The 21,501-nt window shown below is 39.0% G+C and overlaps 2 protein-coding genes across 12 annotated transcripts; both read right to left on the reverse strand.

Moving 5' to 3' along the window:
- Window positions 1-2,760: 2,760 nt before the first annotated feature.
- Window positions 2,761-6,073, reverse strand: LOC143851410 (cyclin-D1-1-like). Of its 2 annotated transcripts, XM_077360833.1 has the most exons (6): window positions 5,409-5,898; window positions 4,984-5,070; window positions 4,643-4,741; window positions 4,362-4,563; window positions 3,658-3,791; window positions 2,761-3,571 (listed from the first exon to the last, which is right to left on the reverse strand). In XM_077360833.1, the coding sequence occupies exons 1-6, from the start codon at window positions 5,649-5,651 to the stop codon at window positions 3,362-3,364; spliced, it is 975 nt and encodes a 324-aa protein (XP_077216948.1). In that variant the 5' UTR covers window positions 5,652-5,898; the 3' UTR covers window positions 2,761-3,361. The 2 variants fall into 2 exon arrangements, with proteins under 2 accessions (XP_077216948.1, XP_077216949.1); XM_077360834.1 differs by lacking the exon at window positions 3,658-3,791 and having other exon boundaries at window positions 5,409-6,073.
- A 141-nt stretch (window positions 6,074-6,214) lies between these two features.
- EMB506 (Ankyrin repeat family protein) lies at window positions 6,215-21,173 on the reverse strand. 10 transcript variants are annotated; one of them, XR_013236323.1, is made up of 9 exons: window positions 20,540-21,173; window positions 12,538-12,617; window positions 12,224-12,322; window positions 12,034-12,132; window positions 11,849-11,947; window positions 11,639-11,737; window positions 8,549-8,676; window positions 8,301-8,410; window positions 7,957-8,143 (listed from the first exon to the last, which is right to left on the reverse strand). XR_013236323.1 is itself a non-coding variant. In XM_077360839.1 (8 exons), exons 1-7 carry the CDS (start codon window positions 20,898-20,900, stop codon window positions 8,563-8,565), a joined length of 951 nt encoding a protein of 316 aa, XP_077216954.1. In that variant the 5' UTR covers window positions 20,901-21,173; the 3' UTR covers window positions 6,215-6,600; window positions 8,549-8,562. The 10 variants fall into 10 exon arrangements, 5 of the variants coding, with proteins under 5 accessions (XP_077216954.1, XP_077216952.1, XP_077216953.1 ...); XR_013236321.1 differs by having other exon boundaries at window positions 7,957-8,217; XR_013236320.1 differs by having other exon boundaries at window positions 7,957-8,217; window positions 8,537-8,676; window positions 20,540-21,172.
- Window positions 21,174-21,501: the final 328 nt, after the last annotated feature.

The following is a 21,501-nucleotide window of genomic DNA, read 5'->3' on the forward strand; positions in this document are numbered from 1 at the left end:
TGAGCATACAGAGACCATTCGTCCCCCAAACTGAAACGGTGCGGTTGAGATAGGAAAATGGGCTCACTATTCCCGCTAGCTATTCCTGCGCTAGAGTGGAATATATCAGATCTTCTAATATCTTACTTGGATGGTTCAAGTAAGAATTTTATCCTTGAAATTGTGTCTTTGCATTCAACCCTCGAAGTGGGTCAAGAGATTTGATATTCAGGTTATTTGTGAACCGATTCAGGTTCATAGAAAATTTCCAAGCACAACCAAACATAAGAAAACCTGGTACCTGAAATCTTGGCTATCTGCAAACCAAACAGGTTCTCTATGAGGCAGTGAATCGATTATAGTAGAGGCCATTGTCACAAATTTTTTGGCCTTTGCCATCTTTAATGCTCCAAGTATGCAAGCTGTCATTGGATGCGCCAACAAGAAGCGCGTCACATTGTCTTTTGGGCCAAACGATTAAACTTGAATTATTGAAAAGGGTTAAGAATATTAGAAAAGTAAACCACGCATGGTTACTTAAAAGTTTTGTGGGCTCTCTCTAACCGGGCTTTTGTCAAAATCTAGTGGCCCACGAGACGATTCTTTATACTAAAAGGGTAAGAAAGGAATAAATGCAAAGTTGACAGTGTTGCGGATTGTCGGTACCCATGGCCAAAATGTCCATTTATATGTCTATTTTGTGTTTCTTTTAGCTAAGCAAGGAACTTGACTTGTGTGAAGGAAATTCATTGCAAGAGCTTCTTCGAGCCAGGGCATCTTAAATCAATATAGAGATGAAAACAGGGATGTTTTTAATCATTTACACAAGTGTTAATTTTCCAGGTCTCAAAGTAAATCTTAATCGGTTCTGATCGTGATACACATGTATTTGTACGGTGGAGTTTGCGATCCATGTAAATGGGTCTTCTCTAGAAGATGAGATCTTATTTAATTATTCCTGGGTGAACACATGAAACATCGTCCTCATAATGTTTTGTGGGATTTGAAATGTGGAGGTGGATAAATTGGCAGATTTGGGTGTTGTATTGTTCCTATCTAATCAAGGGGACCATATGACAAGGGGTTGTAGCCAGCTGTTTTTTTTTTTGGTTTTTGGATCTTAGTCCTTGTATTTGGTCTTCATTTTCTTTGAATTTGCTTTCAACTGAGAGTTCAAAAAATCCAAGAAGAGTTTTAACAATGATGCTTAAGAAATTCCTTAGGCCCTATTTGGATTGCAGGAATTTCCTGGAAAAGTTTAGATGAGAATTTTTTTTTCCTTAATTTCCTGTTTTTCCATTGTTCGATTGATTATGCATGGAAAAAAAATAATCACGAACAGAGTTCAAAGGAGACTGGGAATACAACCAAACAAATCCCTACACGCCACATGGCAAGGAAGGAGTAGTTTTGCCATTTAAATGGAAAAAAGCCAAAAAAATCAGGACCCAAGTCTACTGATATGTGCAGATGCTATTTGTTTGGTTCCACTCTCCCTCTCCTTATCATTATTCTTGATCCAAACTCCTTTGATTTGCTCAATTGCACGTGCAAATACAACTTACGAGCAAAAACACATTAGTATCGAAATTACTTGTGTTTGTAATCATCAAAACAAGATTGGAAATGCCTAAGCTTGAACCTTCGGGCTTCCAGCGTGCTGTTGGACCCACCAAGGGTATAGAGAGGGAAGGAGAGACATTTTATCAACCAGTTAAAGGAAGGGGAAAACTTTTATTAACCGGTCTAAGGAAGGTAACGGCAGGTTTTAAGGCTTTGATGTTAAAGGGAGCGAATTTATACTACAGGGGGCGATTTTATCATCGCCCCTATACTTTATACATTGAATTTGCTGTATAATTTATTATAAATGAGATTTCCACCCGGCTTGTTTGTCTTTTCCTACAAAATGACTGCATTTTCACCCTCCATCAGATAGCTGTAGGAAGCAGTTGGTCGCATGGTGGAAATAAAGCACAAAAGAATAAATGAAAAAGGAGATGGTATTAGAAGACAGAAAGAGAGAACAGGAAAAACGAGCATTTGTTTGTCACGGGAGTCTCACTGGAGTCCTTTTCAATGCATAAACTATCAATTCTGTCGTGGGACCAACGCTCCTATTACCCAAGCAAAATTCCAACCTCACTTGTTGCACGACCCCGAGAAACCAAACGGCCAGAATACAAAATGTACGTGTCGGGCACACATGCCATGCAGAGATAGATAAGGGTGCAACTTAGACCGAGTTGGGTCAGGTTGAGGCCAATCCTAGTCGAACCTGAGGTGGTATTACCTTAACTGTAACCCAAGTCTTGGGTCCAAGGACAGTCAACCCTAAGCCAACCCGTCCTCTCAACCCTAACCCAATCCGTCGACCTGATTTTCCAAATCTTAGCAAGTTGGGTCTGGCTAGGTTAGGGTTGGCCCGGAGCAAAAAGATAAATAAAAAAAAACCAAAATATGACCAAAAGATTTTAAAAAATCGTGATAAAATAACAATAAAATTAGAGATGATTGGGTTTGGGTTTGGTCGGGTTGCCCAAGGCATCAAGGCCCTCAACCCCGACTGGACCCAAAATTAAATCAAGTTGGCGTTTCCCAACCCAAGGTAATAATGCCAAACCAACTTTAAATTAATTAAATCAGGCTGGGTTTTCCCAAACCTAACCCAACCTAATCCTAGCTGAAATTGGGTTGAATTCGGATTGACCTGGCCCGTGTGTGAGTGTGTGTGTGAGAGAGAGAGAGAGAGAGAGAGAGAGAGAGAGTAATGGGCAGAAATAGTATAGAAATATAAAAGTTTCATTAAATGAACACCAATACAACAGCTCTTAAAGGTCCTCCAAAGACCTTTGTATTTTTAGGCCAAAACTGGGGCCATTGGAAAGAGGCCTTTGCTCTCTCCAACACACATACACTCGAGTCTACACACGGTCCGCAGACACATAACACACAGCTCAAAGCCTAAAGAGCTATGCCCTCCTCCTTTAATAAAAGAAGAAGAAAATGAAGCAATGATGGTGAACCGAGTGAGAAGCTTGACTAATCTCACAGCACAATTCAACACCCATCTCTCCATTATTTACCTAACCTCATCATGTTCCTTTTCCTATCTCCAACATGACCCACCATCTCTCTCACACACAAAAAAGAAAGAAAGAAATTCCACTCCCTTGGGAATCTGCAAACCCATCATCAGACATTAATTAACAACACCCAGAAAGAAAAACGAAGGAAGAACAAAAATCAAGTCTCCCAACTCCCAAACATATCCAATATACTAATCTACATCATTTAGTTAAATCAACCCATCCTCAAAATCCCCTTTAAAATACTGAGGATTCTCCCTAACCCAATTTAGGAACTTCTATTATCATATTTTTTATGGTCCCTCCTTGTCTTCATCTACCCATAAGCAGTTATTTAGCTTTCTCCTTTTGTTGGGAGAGGAAGAAAATGAGGAAGACGAATCCCCAGAGCCCATGCCGACCGGAGTTGTAACTCTGAGTTGTTGTAGAACTTTCGGGGCCTTTCTCCGGCGGCCATCGACCACAATTTCTTGCATTAATCTGTAGCAACTGATAATCCTGTCCTGCAAAAGTGATACCGGTTTTTCTAGTTGGTATAGTTCTTTGTTTTAGATACCCCCATAACCATTATCACAAATTACTTTCTTACACTGCTCAATCCAATACACCATGAAACTGCGTTTCGTGGATTGATAGCCACAGAGAGATCTGGGATTCCATCGGCGGCCCAAAGTATGGCAGCAGCAGCCACTGATGATGGGCAATAGTCCAGGAAATCAATCTCTGTGCCATATACAAAGGATGCCATCATTAATGCAGATGTTTAAACAGCCATACACGTGAATTTTTAATATCAATGAGTTGTTGGGTTTTGATCCCAGGACCTGTCGTGAGGCAATAGCTCTGATACCATGTGAAACAACCAATTGCTCCATAAGCTTAAGCTGTTAGATTTAGGGGCCGTTTGGATACGCGGATTTTAGAATCTAGCTTTTTAGTTTGAAAACAGTGTAAAAGAGGGTTCATGATCAAGCTGTTGTATGCTGTCCTGACAGCGTTTCTTGGATTTTAAGTGAGAAATTCAGATTTTAAAAATCTCTCTAGCATCCGAGATTTCTAAAACCTGAAAATATTGGAGGATCTGATACTCTCTAGCATCCGAGATTTTAAAAAAACGAGTCAAAAACAACGGCTGGTCGACTTCTTCTCCTTGTCTCTTAGCTACGATTTTGAAAAAACCCCGATTCTAAAATCTGCCTATCCAAACGGCCCCTTAGTGTTATTTAATCATTACTAGAGTTGGTGTCATTCAATCATTTATTCGTTTCTTTGAGAACTATATATATAGATTACCTTTGATGATGGTTAGAATCATCTGGGTCGCTCGCGAAACCAAGAATTTGATCGAGATTCCACCCGAATCAAGCTTGTAAGCAAAGAACTCAATGAAGCTAAAGGGTGTTATGGATCTGAGTCTCCAGTCCAAAGCAGTCAAGATAAGAAGTTCCATTCTGCGAATTGTCCGAGGTCCGAAGATGAATCGAGCACCCTCGATCTATAATAGTCAACCACTCTAGTTACATGGTTCAATGAAAAAATAAGCAAAGAATCCATGGTCACAAAGATATATATACCTGGAGATCCAGAAGAGAAGGAACTACGGTTTCCTCCATTTTAGCAGCCAAGGACAAGGAAGCTACACATAAGAGCTGTAAGGGCCATCCATTCGCTTGCTTTGATGATAATACAACAAATTTATCAATATATTAAAGAGCTGTTTTACGGTTATTACAGTTCCTAAAAAGCTCTTATAAGTTGGTTTGTGCAATTAAAACATGGTTGTGCCGATATAGTAAGCATGGTCGTGCGATTATTAAAACATGTTCTCAACGAAAAGAAAACACTAGTGTTATTTGAAGAAGACAAAAGAGTGATTTTTTATTTTTTTTTGCCTTTACAGTTAATAAGGGCTTACTGGCAAACGGTGAGCCGAGAGAAATCTGTCCATGTAATTAACGGAAAGATACGCCGTTAACGGTTGGAAACGATAGAACGCTTGCACCTGCGCAAAATAAGAAACTGCTCCAATAAGGCCAAAGATAGATGGCGAAGATCTAAAATGCGCCGGAGCAAACCAGCACCACCGACTCAGAATCGATGCCCGATGGCAGAACCGTAATTTTTGCCTATTTTTTATGATTTTGCTCTGATTAAGCAGACAGAAAGCCATGTGCGCATGTTAGCAACAGCCTGGGATGTGCTAACGTGCGCCAGGCGATTCCCCCTGGCTTCGGGAAAGCGCAAGCTAGCGAGGACTACAGTACATGCGCACGTTAGCACATCAGTATGTTTTTTGTTTTTTGTTTTTTTTTGGGGGGGTGGTTAGCACATCGGTATTACCTTGAGAATCCAACACACTGCCTCCTTCCGAGCGGAGGGGTCCAGTGATCGGGACCGGAATCTCGCCGGATAATCCAATCCAGGGGCGTAATCTCCCTCGTCTTCTAAGAATCCGGCGATCGATTCCTCGAAATCCGCCGGGAACTCTAGATCGGTAGAATATTCCGGCTCGTCCTCCGATAATATTCTGGCGTCCTCCCCGCAGAGGAGGTCGGAGAAGTAGTCGGGGCAGGTCGGAGACATTGACGCCGGAAACAGCTCCTCATTCTCTTCCCATCTCCCTCTTTCCGAAACACCGGTCGGAAAATACGAGATGACGTGTCTAATCGTCGGAAAGTCGCCGGATAATCTGCGCGAGGAGGCGATGTTGTTTTTGCCTTCGTCTATCAAACTCCCTATCTCTTCTCTGTATATATAAGTAGAGAGTTTTAAGAAGTTTTTTTTTTTTTTTTTTTTTTTTTTTCATGATTTTTTTCTGAGAAAAATTTGACTCGGATTGAGCGATAATTGCTGTTTTTTATGGATAAAACATGATTAACAGGTAATGAAGGAAGGTCATTATTGGTAAAGAACTGATACCGGGTCCCACTTATTTTCTAGTTGTCTAATCAAATGGTCTGAACAAGTGGGCCCCACTTCTCACTGTCTATCCTTTTTGGAGATTTGATTTGGATGACTACCCTTCAATCTTATCATCATCTATTGTTGGGGCAAAATTGAATAAAAGAAAAAGAAAATGAACGGTCGAGATCTCTTCCCGCGAAATTGGGTGGCTGTTATTCTGCCAAACGTACGTACCCCATCGCTTTCTTAAAATCCAACCTTACTACCTGTTTTGGTCAGTTGGGAGAATCCACCTTTCACATTGGGAGTTTCTTCAATTACAAAATTACCCCTCCGAGTGAAATACCCGAAATGCCATTACGTGATATTCAACTAATTCAAGTGTCGTACAGTTTAATCAATGCTTTAAAATAACGTTGACAAGAGGCTCACACCGTTACCGGCTCCGTTGGTTTAAAATGATAGGGCCCACCACATTCCAGATGGACGTGATCCGGTCCGTTGATTCGATCAGAGACCACAATTCCGGCCAATTATGAAAGATCTCACCTTTGTCGTGTAGGGTTGGGGCCCTAGGATTCATTGCTCCTCATTTTTAGGTAACAATAATGTCACAAGTGGGTCCCTCCTGCACATAGGACGGTCTCCTTGTGAATAACTTGCCGGGAGAAGGGACAATAATAGAGAAGTTTGGAGATTTATAAAAACAAACAAGGAGTTGCTAGGGACCATGGAAGAAGGCATTTGGCGGACCGGCTGTTGCATGAGAGAGCAGCCACATAGGCTCAATTTTAATCAGATTTTGTCTTGTTCATGGTTGCACTCTCATGCAACAGCTGGCACGTGAAATCCCTTTTGCGATGGTCCCTAGCAATTCCCACTTGTACCCTTTTTTTTGGGTTCATTCATTGCCAAACCTGTTGCATGTTCATGTTACTGAAGAACATTTTCACAAGAGAAAAACAAACACATTCATTCAAAGTAGTCACAAGAGAAAGATGAGAAAAGAAAAGAAAAAACTTTTACCAAGGCTCTGTTTCTTTTGGCATAACACAAATCTTACATGGGCATTTCTTTCAAAAGTAAAAGAAAAATGGGTGTAAAATTTGTTTTACAAGAACCTGAGTCAAGATTCAAATGGTCACTACACCTCATTTGTTGAGGTCATTTATGATAGTTGCACCCCACAGATTCAAGTTTTTTTTTTTTTTTTTTCAAATCAATACCTCAATATACATGGTTGAATAATGACAGAATTCAAGTATCCATCTACTAAAGCCTACTATGAATAGGCCATCAGATAAATATCACACACACTAAAATATCAATATCTGATAAAAAGATTTCTGCTCATTGAATGTGGACTATTGATTTGATTTCAATTTAAGTTTGTTTGTTTGTTTGTTTGTTTGAAGACAACAAAATGATCAGCTAAAGCTATGTCCTCAGTCAATGTGAAATCATATTATGGTAGAGCCCTCCATACCAAACAGTCTACATCCTGACTGTAGAATCCACACATGTACAGTGAGGTACAAGGAGCCCATCTCAGTTCACTAGAACTAATACAAAAACAAAACTCAGAATGTAGCTCGTGACAACTGGACTCAATGAGTGAATCATAGGAAACAAAACAAGACCACGTAGGTTGCCAACTCTCTGTTGATCACATGAAAATCTGACAAGAACATTTGGCAATACCTACATTGAAAAATTCTGCTCCATGTTTCATTAAGTTAAAAAACTACTTGTCAGAATTCAATGTTCATCAGTTCAGGTACAAGTGACGGAATTTGATACGACTATATCGATTGTCGGATTAGGTAAACCTTAAAAAGAAAGATTAATGGATTCGACAAAATATTTTAGTCAATTCTCAAATTATAAGTTTTTTACATGAAATTTTGATTTTATAATTAAAATTTTAATTTGATTAAGTAAATATGATGTTTCATTTCTTTAAAAAAAACTTACTATTACGATGGATAAAACAAAAAAACATGCAGTAATTGTAAAGTTGTTGTAGAAATATTCGGAAAAAAAAAACACATTCATAAGAATCCGTGTAACATAGTCTGTAATAGTTTCGGGCTTGATGAATTTCCTAGTGAGATTGAAGTGATACTTTTGGATTGGGTGGTCTTCGTTGTGTCTGGGTGTAGACTTTTGGCCTGTTCATTTGATCATAAAAAAGAGAACTGTATCATAGAGAAGGAGTGCCGATAAAAGAACATCATCGCCGTTCCTATCATTTGATATTTTATAAACAAGATTAGAACAGAAACAGCAAAGATAACAATGTTGATGAACAATAATAACAGAAGCAACCTGTCTGGCAGGCTGATGACGAGTTTTTTGAGTTATGAGATCTCTAAAATGCAAATGTTTTTGCAAAATCCAAATACCCTCCTTTCAACATGACATCAGCATAAATTCGGCTGTAAAGTGTAAATACAATATCAGAACGTGACTATCAATTAACTGTCCGAAGTGAACTGATGATGCATAAACTCTACAAAAGATTTCACGATGGTATTAATTATGAGATGCAAAGAATGTATTACTATAGCTTCTACCCCATGTCGTGGAGTTACGCAGCCCAAGGATCCCTGTTTGCTGGTACGAGCTTTAGCAGCTTTGCAAGCTCGTAAGACTTGAAATCCTTGCCAAAACAGAAGCTTAGGTCCAGAGGTGTCTTTCCATCCTGAAGCATGATAATCAATGCAAAAATGTTAGCGCTGCTTTGGCAATTCTGTTTGATGTAATTCACATGCCTTTATACAACTTCCATTTGAACTGTGACAGAAGCACTTTTAAATGCTTAATTACATAAAAGCGCTTAACTACATAAAAGCAAGTCAAGACAACAGACGGTACTGTTTCTTTGATTTTATTATATTCAATTATATTCATTGAGTATTTTCATTGAAAATTGAATATTTCAATTTTATTTTCACTTAATTATAGAAAATATAATTAATATTGAATTAATCTTTTTATTCTTTTTTGAGGAATATTAATTATATTCAATTTGTGTGACTGTAAAAATGCAAACCAAGACAATCCACTGCAGATTTATAGACTTCCGGGGAGGGGAAACAGGTCATTAGTTCCCTCCACAGAAAAATGATAGGGGCGCTCGTGAAAAGGAAAATGGATAAGCAAAATAATAGTAAATAAAATTACCATGCAGGATCTGTGCATTTGATGGTAGGGCTGCAAGATTAGTAGAATGAAGTACTTGAAGGTTTGGTCACAACAGCTAAAGTTGGATGGATCATCAATTTGTTAAGCCAAGAGTGTTGGGCATGAATAGGTTGAATATGTCATCTGAAGGAAAAGGGTCAGGATTCTCTTATTTGAGCAGTAACAAGGAAATAATTGTTCATGAAGAAAGAAAAAATATAGCAGCACCAATGAAGTGTTGCCAGTTGTAACTCTTGATCAGTGCACACAACCGACAATTACAAGGGAACCACACTAGCAACAACTAGACCATCTATGTTGAAGACTTCATTTGCAAGATAATCCGCCATGTTATTTGCAGATCTTGGTGTATGCCTAAGGAAGGAATCAACTCCATGTATAGTTCGGTTACATCCAAAACATATATTTGCTAACCTCCATGGGCCCATAAAGCTTCAATGCCCAAGCGATTGCATTCTTTGAATTCCATCCACCAATAGAAAAAAATAGAAAGATCAGTTGTAGAAGCGAAGGCCGGTGAAGAGAGCTCTCACATGCAGTTCGTTAGAATCTGCATATACAATCAGAGCGGAAAAAGTCTAGATGATTTCACCCAAGGACTTGTCTATGGACTTCGTGTTGGCCCTCGTGGATTCAACGAGGTATTGATTCTGTAGTTGTTATTGTTAATAGGTTCTCTAAGATGGCACACTTTGTCCCGTGCAAGAAGACGATGGATGCAACAAATGTGGCCAATCTATTCTTCAAGGAGGTTGTATGTTTAAATGGTGTGCCAAAGACAATCACCTCAGATCATGCTACAAAGTTTTTAAGCCATTTTTTGGAGGACATCATGGAGACAATCCGATACTACTTTACAGTACAACAATGTGTACCATCCCCAAACGGACCATCAGACAGAGGTAGTGAATCGTACTTTAGGGAACATCATCTGGTGCCTATCTAGAGATAAGCCCAAGCAGTGGGATTTTTCTCTTGCTCAAACTTTGTTTGCTTTCAACAATATGCGAACCGATCTACAGGCAAATCTCCTTTCAAGAGCGTTTATGGCCGTGTTCCAAAACATACATTGGATCTCGTGTCATTATCAAAGCATCCAGGAATGAGTGTTGCTACTAACAAAAATGGTTGAGAGGATCGTGACTGTGCATGCCGATGTCCAAAAAAAGTTGCAAGAAGCTAATGCCAAATATAAGAAAGACGTTGATTAACACAAGCGTTTGAAAGTATTCAAAGAGGGTGATAAAGTGATGGTTCATCTAAGGAAAGAACGTTTTCTAGTTGGGACAAACAACAAGTTAAAGAATAAGAAGAGAGGCCCGTCCCATACAATCAAGAAGATAAATGACAATGCATATATTGTTGATCTTCCTGTAAGCATGGCAATATCGAGGACATTCAATGTTCCAGATCTATTTGAGTACCATGAATCGGATCCAGTCGACAATTCGAGGCGAGTATTTCCCAAGCGGAGGGGATATGATATAAAAAGTTATTTTTAGGACTCTGTTAGCTATTTTTTGTATAATGATTATCTTAATTAGTTAGCTAAAGATAGGATTTATCCAATCTAATTTAAAAAAAGGTTTTATCCAGTACTAGAGATGAGGCTCATCCTAATCCTAGAGATTGAGTTTGAAAAGTAGCTTTTAGTCTACAAAAGAGGGTCATATTTATGCTTGAAAAGCGGTTTTTGCATTGAATGAAATTTCATATTTCTTCCCTTTCTCTTGTAGATTCAAGAGCTTTCTTCAAGGTAAGACGGTGATCTTACTTCAGTTTCCGATACGCCACATCATAGTCCTTCTTTGGACATAGTTAGGTTTCCTCAAAATACACTCATTCCCTCCCTCCCTCCTACACAAAAGATATACCAATCAAATTATTTTTTGTATCTAAACTCTAAAGTTTATTATTTTATTAAATTCAAATGCCCTTTTCAGCCTTTTTAAGCTATGGGATAGCACATATTCCTTGAGACATGAAATCTCCTTATGTACCATTAGAACCGAGAGAACTCATTTCTGCATTTCTTGGAATTTGGGACCATCAAACTACAAGATTTAGGAGGCTTGTGGCTATTTCTTTTAATGTTCTAAAATATGGAATTCATTAGGTGCCATTCAAAAAAAATGGAATTCAATAGGTGGAGCAACTGATCCTGTTAATTTTATACCATTTTCTGCAATTAACATGTCATTGTATAAAGATGCTAAATGGTAAGTGGCAACACAGGTTTATTGCAGACCCACCTAATCAAAGAAAAATACAATCGGCATCCTGAGATAAGACTCCCATTGTGCTTAAGTACTCCTCGTGGATATTTTAGCAAGGAAAACAAGATAAAGGTGAACGCCAAAAGTTGAGAGGAAATATTACACTCATATATACACTCTTTTGAGACAGTTAGAATATATCTCATTGACCAGTACTAGAATCTTGATTTTTAATAAAATTACCTGATTTCTTCTTGTCTTATCTGCACCATTGACCAACAAAACTTTTGCTATATTTCTACACCTACTTTGTATGGCAACATGCAATGGGGTCCAGCCTTCCTGAACAAATAATAGTAAACAAGAAGTAAGAACTCATAAAATGATTCCGATTCCGAGTAGGAAATATATATATATATATATATATATATATGACAAACCATTGTCACTCACATTATCTGCAACATTTATGTCAACCTTATATTTAATCAATAACTTGACAGTCTGCATAGCTCCAACTTGAACTGCATAATGCAGTGGGGTCACACCATCCTACCACAAGGGCAAACACTAAACTTTACATTCTTTGGAAATGAATAAGGCAGCACAATATTAGAATACGGAAGTATTTTGCTCACCGTATCTCTGACATGAGGATTTGCACCTTTTCTCAGAAGATGACTAATAACAGCCTCCTTTTTACCTATCACTGCCTTGTGAAGAGCAGTGAGTCCATCCTGTTTTACCAAACCTACTCAAGCTCTATTTCTGCAGGTAAGAAAGGGCAATATTGAAGGCTGAAGTGCTGAATAACAAAAGACAGCTTACCTTATCTACAGCATCAATAAGGACACCACATTCAAGTAGCTTATCCATGAAAGGTATCTGCCCTGATAACGCAAGAGAATGAAATGGGCTCCATTTTGTCTGTATTAGAGATACAATATTTTAAGGAGTCAAAAAAGTAGAACAGCTGACATTAATAAGCACATAATCTTCCATCTGTGGTAAAATCACTTTTAAAGGCAACTATAATTCTATCATTCAAAGTAACAATTATTGCACTACAACGGGACAACCATAATCGTAGTATAAATATTAATGAACAAAGAAAGCACTGCTCAAAGACTGCAGGACTTAACAGTGGATATTTTGCTGAGAACAGGAGCTTCATTCTGTCTCAAAATTGTGCTTTCTTCAGGTTCTAATAGTAGTTCAACCTCTGCAAGATTCAAAATAAAGATATAGTTAGGCCAGATGCTTATTAGCACCATAATTGTCACAAAGCCGAAAAAAATTGCAAAAGCAAGGAGGAAGGAGAATGATTAAAAAAACAGGGTCATAAAGATGTTCAAGAACTACATGGCAATAACAGTAATGTAGCGTCCAAAAGGCCCCAAAGCAAGCTAATAAAGGCAGCAGATACGCTCAAAAGGAAACCTTAGAAGAGTGAAACAAGCATGGAAGGGTTGATTTTATGATTTTTGTCTACCTATTCACATGTAAATTTTCCCACACATAATAATCACCCAAAAAAAAAAAAATTGGTGACACCTTACATCAATTAGAAAGTTTTAGACCAACATATAGTTGTAGTGCAATTAATTATATAGCAATTAACAGCGCAGATGTTCAGAGACCATTCAGATTCAGCATGAAGACAGCAAAAGGAAGCACTAGAAGACTGGAAACACGTAAGGAATGCTAGAACCAATGTGGACATGTGTGTTGAACAAACCGCACTGCTAGCTAATGTTAGGGTAAACTCAGATCCAAAAAGCGTCTATTTCCTTTCTGAATATTATCAAATTTTATGAAGTAACAGATAAAAATATAAAATATAAGGAAAGTCAAGCAAAGATGACCGGGCACGAACCAATGTTATGTGATTGCTACATTATAGTCCTGCCCTATAACTACAATGGCATATGGTCTCTAATCTATCCACATTGGCTTCTCTCCGTACCTGACAGAATTGCATCTGGTGGCTAGTCAGTCCAAAACTTCTTCAAACACATGCATGAGACTCCACGGGTATCCCACCCCTGATCTCATCCATCTAACAATGTTTAGTGAATCTCCTACAACATACAATGTCTCACTAAGAAACAGAATTAGTAATCTAACTCCTTGTCTAAGATCCAACGCTTCTGCATCTATAGACCCCTTCTCTCCCACCAGACCTGCTAAAGTGAGTCTAACCTCACCATTTCCATCTCTAATGGTTCCTCCAATGCCCACCTGCCCTGGATTCCCACAACTAGAAGCATCAAAAATTGTTTTAATGCTTCCCAATTGGAGTGGCTTTCTTCTAGTGTTCACAAAATAATTCCATATTGTGCTAGATGGACAAGTCATTGCTATGGTAACTTTATCACACATTACATGTCATGCTAACCTAGCCAACTCATCTAATAGGGCCCTCGTAACCAAGAAGCCACATAACAATCAATGTCACTCTCAACTCTAATCAACTCTCCATATCCTAAAAGACGCATAAACCTCCAAGCCATCCCTATTAATGATACCACTGGGTTTGAATCATTGAGATAGTCTATGGAGTCTGATGTTCGAGTCAACCAGAAAGAAACATTTGGTTTAATGAGCTAGTAAGAGGTGACTTCCCATAGGCTCTGTTCACTCGCCTTCTCGAGAAAGGAAAGGAGAAGAAATGGGCGTATTTTTTCCCGAGAAACCCAAAAAATCGGTGTTCTGTTGGTTTCTCGCGAAAATGAATTACCTACGTGGTAATACGAAAAATATTACGTGGAAAACAAACTTTCTCACAAAGTCGTGAGATATTTTCTCACCAAAACCTCGAGATTCTGCGATTTTCCTGAGAAAAAGTTACGGGCTCGACTTTTCACAACCCTTTTCACGAGACTTCTTCACTCTTTCACACAAAAATTTCAATGCTTCTCTCTTCTTCATCTTCAAGCAAAGGAAAACAAGTGCGTCTCTCCGACGAGAATAGCAGAGCCGGTAAGCTCCATCTCTCTCTCTATTCGTCCCTCTCTCAGCATCTCTCTCTCTCTTATACTTTTTTTCGGTTTTAGTTGTCTTCTCGTCTTCTCCGGCGAGGTCACCCTCCGGCTAACTTCGAAAAAAGGTTAGATCCCATCTCCCTGTCCCTCCTTTTGTCCTTTTTTTCTGCAAGTCCAGATTTCTGTGTTTTTTTTTTTCATTTGTTGGGGTTTTTTTTCTCTTATGCTTCTTTTCCAACAAATCTTCTTCTTATGGTTCTTAGGGTTCAGATTTGTACGCTTGTCCTCTTCTCGACAAATCCGGCCGGCGATATCACCTTCTCCGGCGAGCTCTCCCCTCCGGCCAAACAAAAAAAGGTTAGATCTCGTCTCCCTCTCCCTCCTTTTGTCCATTTTTTTCCTTTTTTCTGCAAATCCAAATTTCAGTGTTGTTTTTTCTCATTTATTGACGTTTTTTCTGCTTCTTTTCCAACAAAGCTTCTTCTTTTTATGGTTCATAGGATTCGGATTTGTACGGTCGTCCTCTTCTCGACGAATCCGACCGGTGATATCACCTTCTTCGACGAGCTCTCCCCTCCGGCCAACTAAAAACAAGTTAGATCTCGTCTCCCTCCCCTCCTTTTCTCTTTTTTTTTCCTATTTTTTGCAAATACACCTTTCTGTGTTTATTTTTTCATTTTTTTCATGTCTGTGTTTGGGTTGAACATGGGCTGGTTTTTGGGAAAATAGGGCCTGCATTTGGGAAATCTGGGCTCGGATTTTGGAAAATAGGGCTTGAATTAGGCTTTCATTGTACTGATTTTAGTAGGGACTCAGTTTTTTTTGAAGTTTATTGTAGTGTTTATCTGTTAATTTTTTATAGTATTTTGGAAAATAGGGCTTCAATTAGGGGTGTAGATGAATGTTCTTTGTTTCTATAATGCCTCTTTGTTGTAGTGTTTATAATGTCTATTTTATTTGGGGTTTATTTGTTTCTTGTTCTTTGTTTCTTTATATATATAATGCCTCTTTCATGGTTCTCAATATAAAATGCCTCGGTGGATGCTTGCTTGCATTTTTGCAGTTTACTTGCCGTTTTATTCGGCAATTGGTAAAAAAGGGTTTTGTATTTTTTCGGGGGTTTCAATGTGGGTGTCTGTCGTTGTGGATGATTGTTGTCGGATGTGGGAGTTTTATTTCAATTGTTGTGACTGTGGTTATGGTATCTTTGGTGGTTGGGTTCTTATATTCAATTATGTGTTTTTTTAGTATTTGGTAGGGCTACCATCATGCCTCGACAGCCAGCAGATAGACGCATGTTGATCCTTCGAGCTGCAGCTATAGTAATCTCTGCGACGACTGCAGTTACGCTTAGGGTTCGACTATACCTAGAGCAGAATATTACAAGAGCACCTTACGAAAGCGGGTAGCTAACCTGTAGGACCTTTGTTAGACGTATCACGAATGCAGAGGACCATTGTGTTGCTCTTCTTCGTATGGATGTTCGGTGCTTCCGTACCTTCGTGGGCCTTTTCAGAAACACTACCTTGCTGGAAGACACAATTCATTGCACTGTTGAGGAACAAGTTATGATTTTCTTAAGTGTGCTTGCACACAACGAAAGGAATCGTATTATTAGGGCAACCACAAGAAGGTTTGGGGCAACTGTTTCAAGTATTTTAATAAGGTTCTCGATGTTGTTCTCATTCTGCAATACATGTTCATAGTACGTCCATCAAGGGAGACACCACGGGCAATACTTGATAATCATAATTTCATGCCTTACTTTAAGGTACGTTTACGATAGCTACGTATTTCGACTGTAGGTTGTTAGTGATTGAGACCTGTTCACAGTGATGGTTGACATCTGAATGTCCATATTATAGGATTGTATCAGTGCAATTGACGAGGCGCACATTCCTGCAAAAGTATCTCAGGATATTCAGAAAAGATATATTTGTCGTAAGCACTTCCCATCTCAAAATGTGTTAGCCTGTTGCGACTTGACCTAAAGTTTACGTACGTCCTTTGTGGGTGGGAGGGGTCGGCATCGGACTCACGGGTGTTAGCATCTACCATATCAAAGCAGAACGGGATTCCTATTTTACCAGGTAATAGTTACCTTATTATTCCGTTTGTACCGATGCAGTTCCCGTAGTACATAGCTAATTTAAGTATAATCCTTTCTTTGATTGTAGGAAAGTTTTACTTTGGTGATGCCGGGTATCCGTGCCTGTCCCATTTTATAACTCCAATCCGAGGTATTGGTTACCATCTCAATCAGATTAGAGGGTGCAGACCTACAAAACCCGAGGAGTTGTATAACCAACGGCATTCTTCGGCGAGGAATGTAATCGAGCGAACTTTTGGTGTCCTGAAGAAGCGATTCGGCATATTAAATTCAGCACCCATGTACTCATATGACAAGCAAATCGACATAGTATTGGCCTGTTGCTGCGTCCACAACCACATTAGGAGGGAGATGCCTGACGATGCCTACATTCAGGATGTTGACGATGAGCTGGCATTGCTTCCACCTGAAGAGGAAGAGGAGGATGGACCTGTTCCTCCTCCTCCTCCTATGACCAAGGCCGAGGATTTAAGGGAAGGTCGTAACACTCGAACCACAATCATGAATCAGATGTGGAATGATTTCCAAGCACGTCATCGTCGTTAGGAAACGACATGGTCGCAACAGTTGCGCACCTGTGTTTACATTTTCGATGTGTACTTTGTTGGAACTGTACATTATATTCCTTTCTTTGTGGTGTACTATTTTATAGATACTCATTTGGTGTGCTGAGTTGAGATATGTTTATGTAATTTGTATGTTTGCTACAGTATTGGTTAATGTAACTTCTATGATTGCTTATGCCTATTGGTTATCTATAATTCTATGATTGAATATTTTTTATATGAAGTGTTTCAAAAATTTGCAGGTGAGATGGCAGTAACTACAGGTACAACGGATAAGAAGGTGAATGTCTCATAGAATCAGACTAGGGATGGGGCTCTCTTGGCAACCCTTAAGAATCAGATCGCCGAGGGGCAGAAACTGGTGTTGTTTTAAAAGAGTGCGCTTATTTTGCTGTTCCGCAGGAACTGGTTACTGTCCTCAACATGACCCTAACGAAAGAGCATTTGAAAAATCGGTTGAAGACATTGAAGACAACCTATAGGACTCTGAACTCCATCATAAATCTCAGTGGCTTTGGCTGGGATGAAACCATATGCAAGTTATCGGTTGACGAAGAAGTGAAGAATGAATACTTGAGGGTAATATTTATTTTTCGTATATCGCTTCCTCCATTAATAAGTTACATGTTTAAATAATATTCCGTGACAATTCCTTTCTTTTTTACAGTTGCATCCAGAACACCATCGCTTCTTTAGCAAACCGTATCCCCTCTACGAAGAAATGAAAGATGTCTGCGATGATGATTACGCACGTGGAGAGGATGTCAGAGATGTAAGAAGGGATCCCACTCAGACGACGCAGGACACACATGGTGCTTCTTCATCGACCCTTCCGGTTGGACTCGATGATATGGACGACAGCTTCCTCCGTACTCCGCCTCGTGGTAGAACTTCTTCATCTACACCTGTCGTAGATGTTAGCATGGGCTACAGTGACTCTTCTCCTATCAGGGGCCCAACTTCTACTAGTGGTGGGAAGAAGTCAAAGAAGCGTCATAATGCTGCACTTCTATCGGAGTTGCAGGTTGTGTCTTCCAGCATTAATAGGGTTGCTGATGCCATAATTACTACTGGTGAGGTGCATAGCCTCCCTGACCTGAAAGATGCAGTGCTAAACATTGGGAGTTTCCCCAGAGGTGAGCTCGTTGATGCTTATGTGTACCTGCACGGGCATCATAAGGAAGCTGAAGCATTCCTTTCTCTGGAGGAGATGGACCGAGTGGAGATGGTGGGGCGCATTCTGCGCCGTTTGGCTGGGTCTATGTCTTGAACCGTTTCGATTGATGGTTTTTTTTTGTTCTTGGGTCTTTTTATGAATGGAACTATGGGTTACTTATGAACCTTTTACTTATAAACTATGTTTGTGTTATGTTTATATATATTTTAGGTGTATTTGTTTGATGGAACTATGTGTTGTTGGTTTTATGGATGGAACTAGGTTTTATGGATTGAACTATGGGTGTAATAGTTTGATGAAACTATTGGTTTTATGGATGGGTGTAATGTTTAGATATATTAGATTTATGTGAAGATTGGGATCTTTGGCTAAACGTTGTTTATCCATGGATGATATTTGCCTCTCATCTAAGTAAACGTTGTTTATCTATCATTTGTTGTTGGACAAATTGCTTATGTGTTGTTTATGTGGTACCAAGTAATTGCGAAGGATAAGTTTTATGTGGTTTTCAAGGGACGACAGGTGGGCATATTCGAGAGTTGGGCAGACTGTCACCTTCAAGTGAACAGGTATAATGGAGCATCTTATCGCTCCTATGCCACAAGGAATGAGGCAGAAGCAGCCTTAAATGCATATATTGAGAGCCATGATGATTTGAAAGACAAGCGTGAAGAGGACATCCACAATGTTCCTTGGTTTTTGGGGTTAGCCATTGGTGTGGAGTTAGTACCTATGACAGTAGCATTTTAGACTTTTTTCCACTTGTTTATGAGGTATGTTGACTCACATTATAGTTTTATATGCAGACCGGGCATTAAAATGGTTGTTGATGCCAAAATTACTACTAGTGAGGTACACAGCCTCCCTGACCTCAAAGATGCCGTGTTGAACATTGATGGTTTCGCTAGAGGTGAGCTCATTGATGCTTATGTTCACCTGCATGGCCATCAGAAGGAAGTTGAGGCCTTCCTTTATCTGGACGAGATGGATCGAGTGGAGATGTTGGGGCACATTCTGGGCCGTTTGGCTTTGTGATGTTTATGTATTTTTTGTTGAATCGTTTATATATGAACTAATGTGTGTATATCTATATTTTGGGTGTACCAAGACTTTGGTAGAAATGTTATAACTTATGTTTAATTTCTGTTGGTGGATCATACTATGTACGTGTTGTTTGTGAGGTAGCATTTAATGCAAAAAAAAAAAAAAAAAAATCTTGTGCAAAATATGTTTAATATGGGTTTCTGCATATTTTCCCTTGCTTTCTAGGCAAGTGAACAGCGAGAAAATAACTTTCCTGCATATTTTCCCTCGCTTTCTGGGCAAGTGAACAGCGAGAAAGCAAGTGAAAATCACAGTTTCTTTTCCTTTCCTTTCCATTTTGCCACGTCAGATTCCTTTCCTTTCTTTTCCTTTCCTTTCCTTTCCCGGGAAAACAAGTGAATAGAGCCATAAGGAGTGAGTTTCCAATTGCAAGTAGAAAATTCAGAATCCAAATAAAAAAAACCTAATTTACCTGTCTACTTTACAACGTGTGATTTTCTACAAAAGATATAATCCGCATAAGTAAACATCTATATGACAATGAATGTGAGAAACTTCAAGAGAACTGTTGTAAACTTTTTTCAATCAACTCTAATGGAATTACGTCCAAACGCATTGATCTGTTGGTAATGCTCGAACCTTGGATTATGTCCATCTTGAAGTCTCTGGGAATAATAAATCTTAAATATTATCTTACCATGCAATTCAACACAGGAAAAGTATCATGCAAGAACACATGAAAGGGTCAATTTCATGCCACACATTTCAGAGAAACAATAATATTGCACAGATATTTGACTAGATGAAAAAAACCATGAGAACTGATTGGTGAAGGCTTAAGGTTTAAGCAATGAGGCATCTATGGTAAGATCATTCAAATTTGTAGGCCCATGTTACCTGCACATAGTCTGTAGGCTGCTCGAGCACAATACCCTACAACAAACCAACATTTCCTTTTTGTGACTCCAATATTCCTCCCAACAAACTCCAACACAAACTCAATGCCCATCTCATAATTATAACAGAAATATGTTAATAAATTGCAAAAACAAGAAAAGTGTACCCACAACATCCATCATTCTGAAAAGGAAAAACATAGCATCAATTTTGTGTACCCAAAAAAAAAAAAATTTGGCATACTTTTTAATTCAACATAACCTTATAACCAACTATAAACAGCCAATTACACCAACATATATAAAAGTTCTACAGCAAATTACATAAACCTTGAAAAAGGGTCAATAGAGGGCTAAGAGCCATAACCTTTCACGAGCTCTTCGTACTCGAACTTGGCAGTTTTAGAACTATTAACAGTAATGGCTGCTTCTTGGTCCTCTTCTTCATAATCGCTTTGAGAATCCCACTTTTCTTCTTCTTCATAGTCGCTGCCACTGCCAACGTCCGGATCTTCCCAACCACTTTGATAGGTTTCAAGAGGTACCCGTTTCGAGGCGGCCCAGATCCTTGATTTTCTCGATTTTGCAAGAACAGAAACCCTAACCCATGAATCGAAGGAGAGGCGTGTTTTCTCAGTTCTGAGGATGGTGCTGTCAAATGGGGTCGCAGAGATAGGAAGAAAACGTGGAGAAGAAGAAAAGGTTGCTACTCCTTGTAACAATAACATGTTCTTCTTCTCAAAATGGGTAGAAACACCAAATTCTGAGTGGGGATTTTGACACAGAAATTGCGAAATCGATGCGAAAGCAAAGCCCTTGCCACTACTCCGGTCAACCAAACATGGGATTTTTATTTTACGGGATACTTCTGGGTAGTTTTTTTCCACCAATCTCCAAGGGAGTTTTTTGTTCCACAGAAATCCCAAGAACCAAAAAAATTCCGGGAACCAAACGGTGATAGCTTTTGTCAAGTGTCAGCTGATTAATATAATAAAAGACAAGGTGATTTCTGCCCATTATCAAAATATGTCCTTGATCTCCTATGTAACAATAAGTTAAGCCCTATAAGTAGGAAATAAATCTAAGAGATAGGTACGAGTCCTACTTGGAGCCCACCACACACATCTACTCGAAAACACTCCTCGAGCTAGAGCCTATATATCCCTCATGCCTAGTTTTGGAACATAGAGAAGTTAATTGACCACGAGCAAGAGCCTTGGTGAAAAATATTACTCAACTGATTTTCAGACTTCAAATGTGGAGTACATATCTTCTTGTATTTCTAGCAAAATGACAATCCACTTCAATATGTTATTGGAAATATAGATA

The sequence above is a fragment of the Tasmannia lanceolata genome, unplaced genomic scaffold (genome assembly GCF_043159265.1).
Source record: "Tasmannia lanceolata isolate RefF3 unplaced genomic scaffold, GAP_Taslan_0.1 ptg000018l, whole genome shotgun sequence".
Classification (NCBI taxonomy): Eukaryota; Viridiplantae; Streptophyta; class Magnoliopsida; order Canellales; family Winteraceae; genus Tasmannia; species Tasmannia lanceolata.

Coding starts and splice junctions, on each gene's coding strand:
- LOC143851410 (XM_077360833.1), bottom strand. CDS start 5,651: ATGTCTCCGACCTGCCCCGACTACTTCTCCGACCTCCTCTGCGGGGAG. Junction 4,742..4,983: donor TCTCGGCTCACCGTTTGCCA/GTAAGCCCTTAT, acceptor TTATCATCAAAG/CAAGCGAATGGATGGCCCTT. Junction 4,564..4,642: donor CTTCTCTTCTGGATCTCCAG/GTATATATATCT, acceptor TGACTATTATAG/ATCGAGGGTGCTCGATTCAT.
- EMB506 (XM_077360839.1), bottom strand. CDS start 20,900: ATGTTATTGTTACAAGGAGTAGCAACCTTTTCTTCTTCTCCACGTTTT. Junction 12,618..20,539: donor GTACGAAGAGCTCGTGAAAG/GTTATGGCTCTT, acceptor TGAATCTTGCAG/AGGTTGAACTACTATTAGAA. Junction 11,738..11,848: donor ACATAAATGTTGCAGATAAT/GTGAGTGACAAT, acceptor TTATTTGTTCAG/GAAGGCTGGACCCCATTGCA.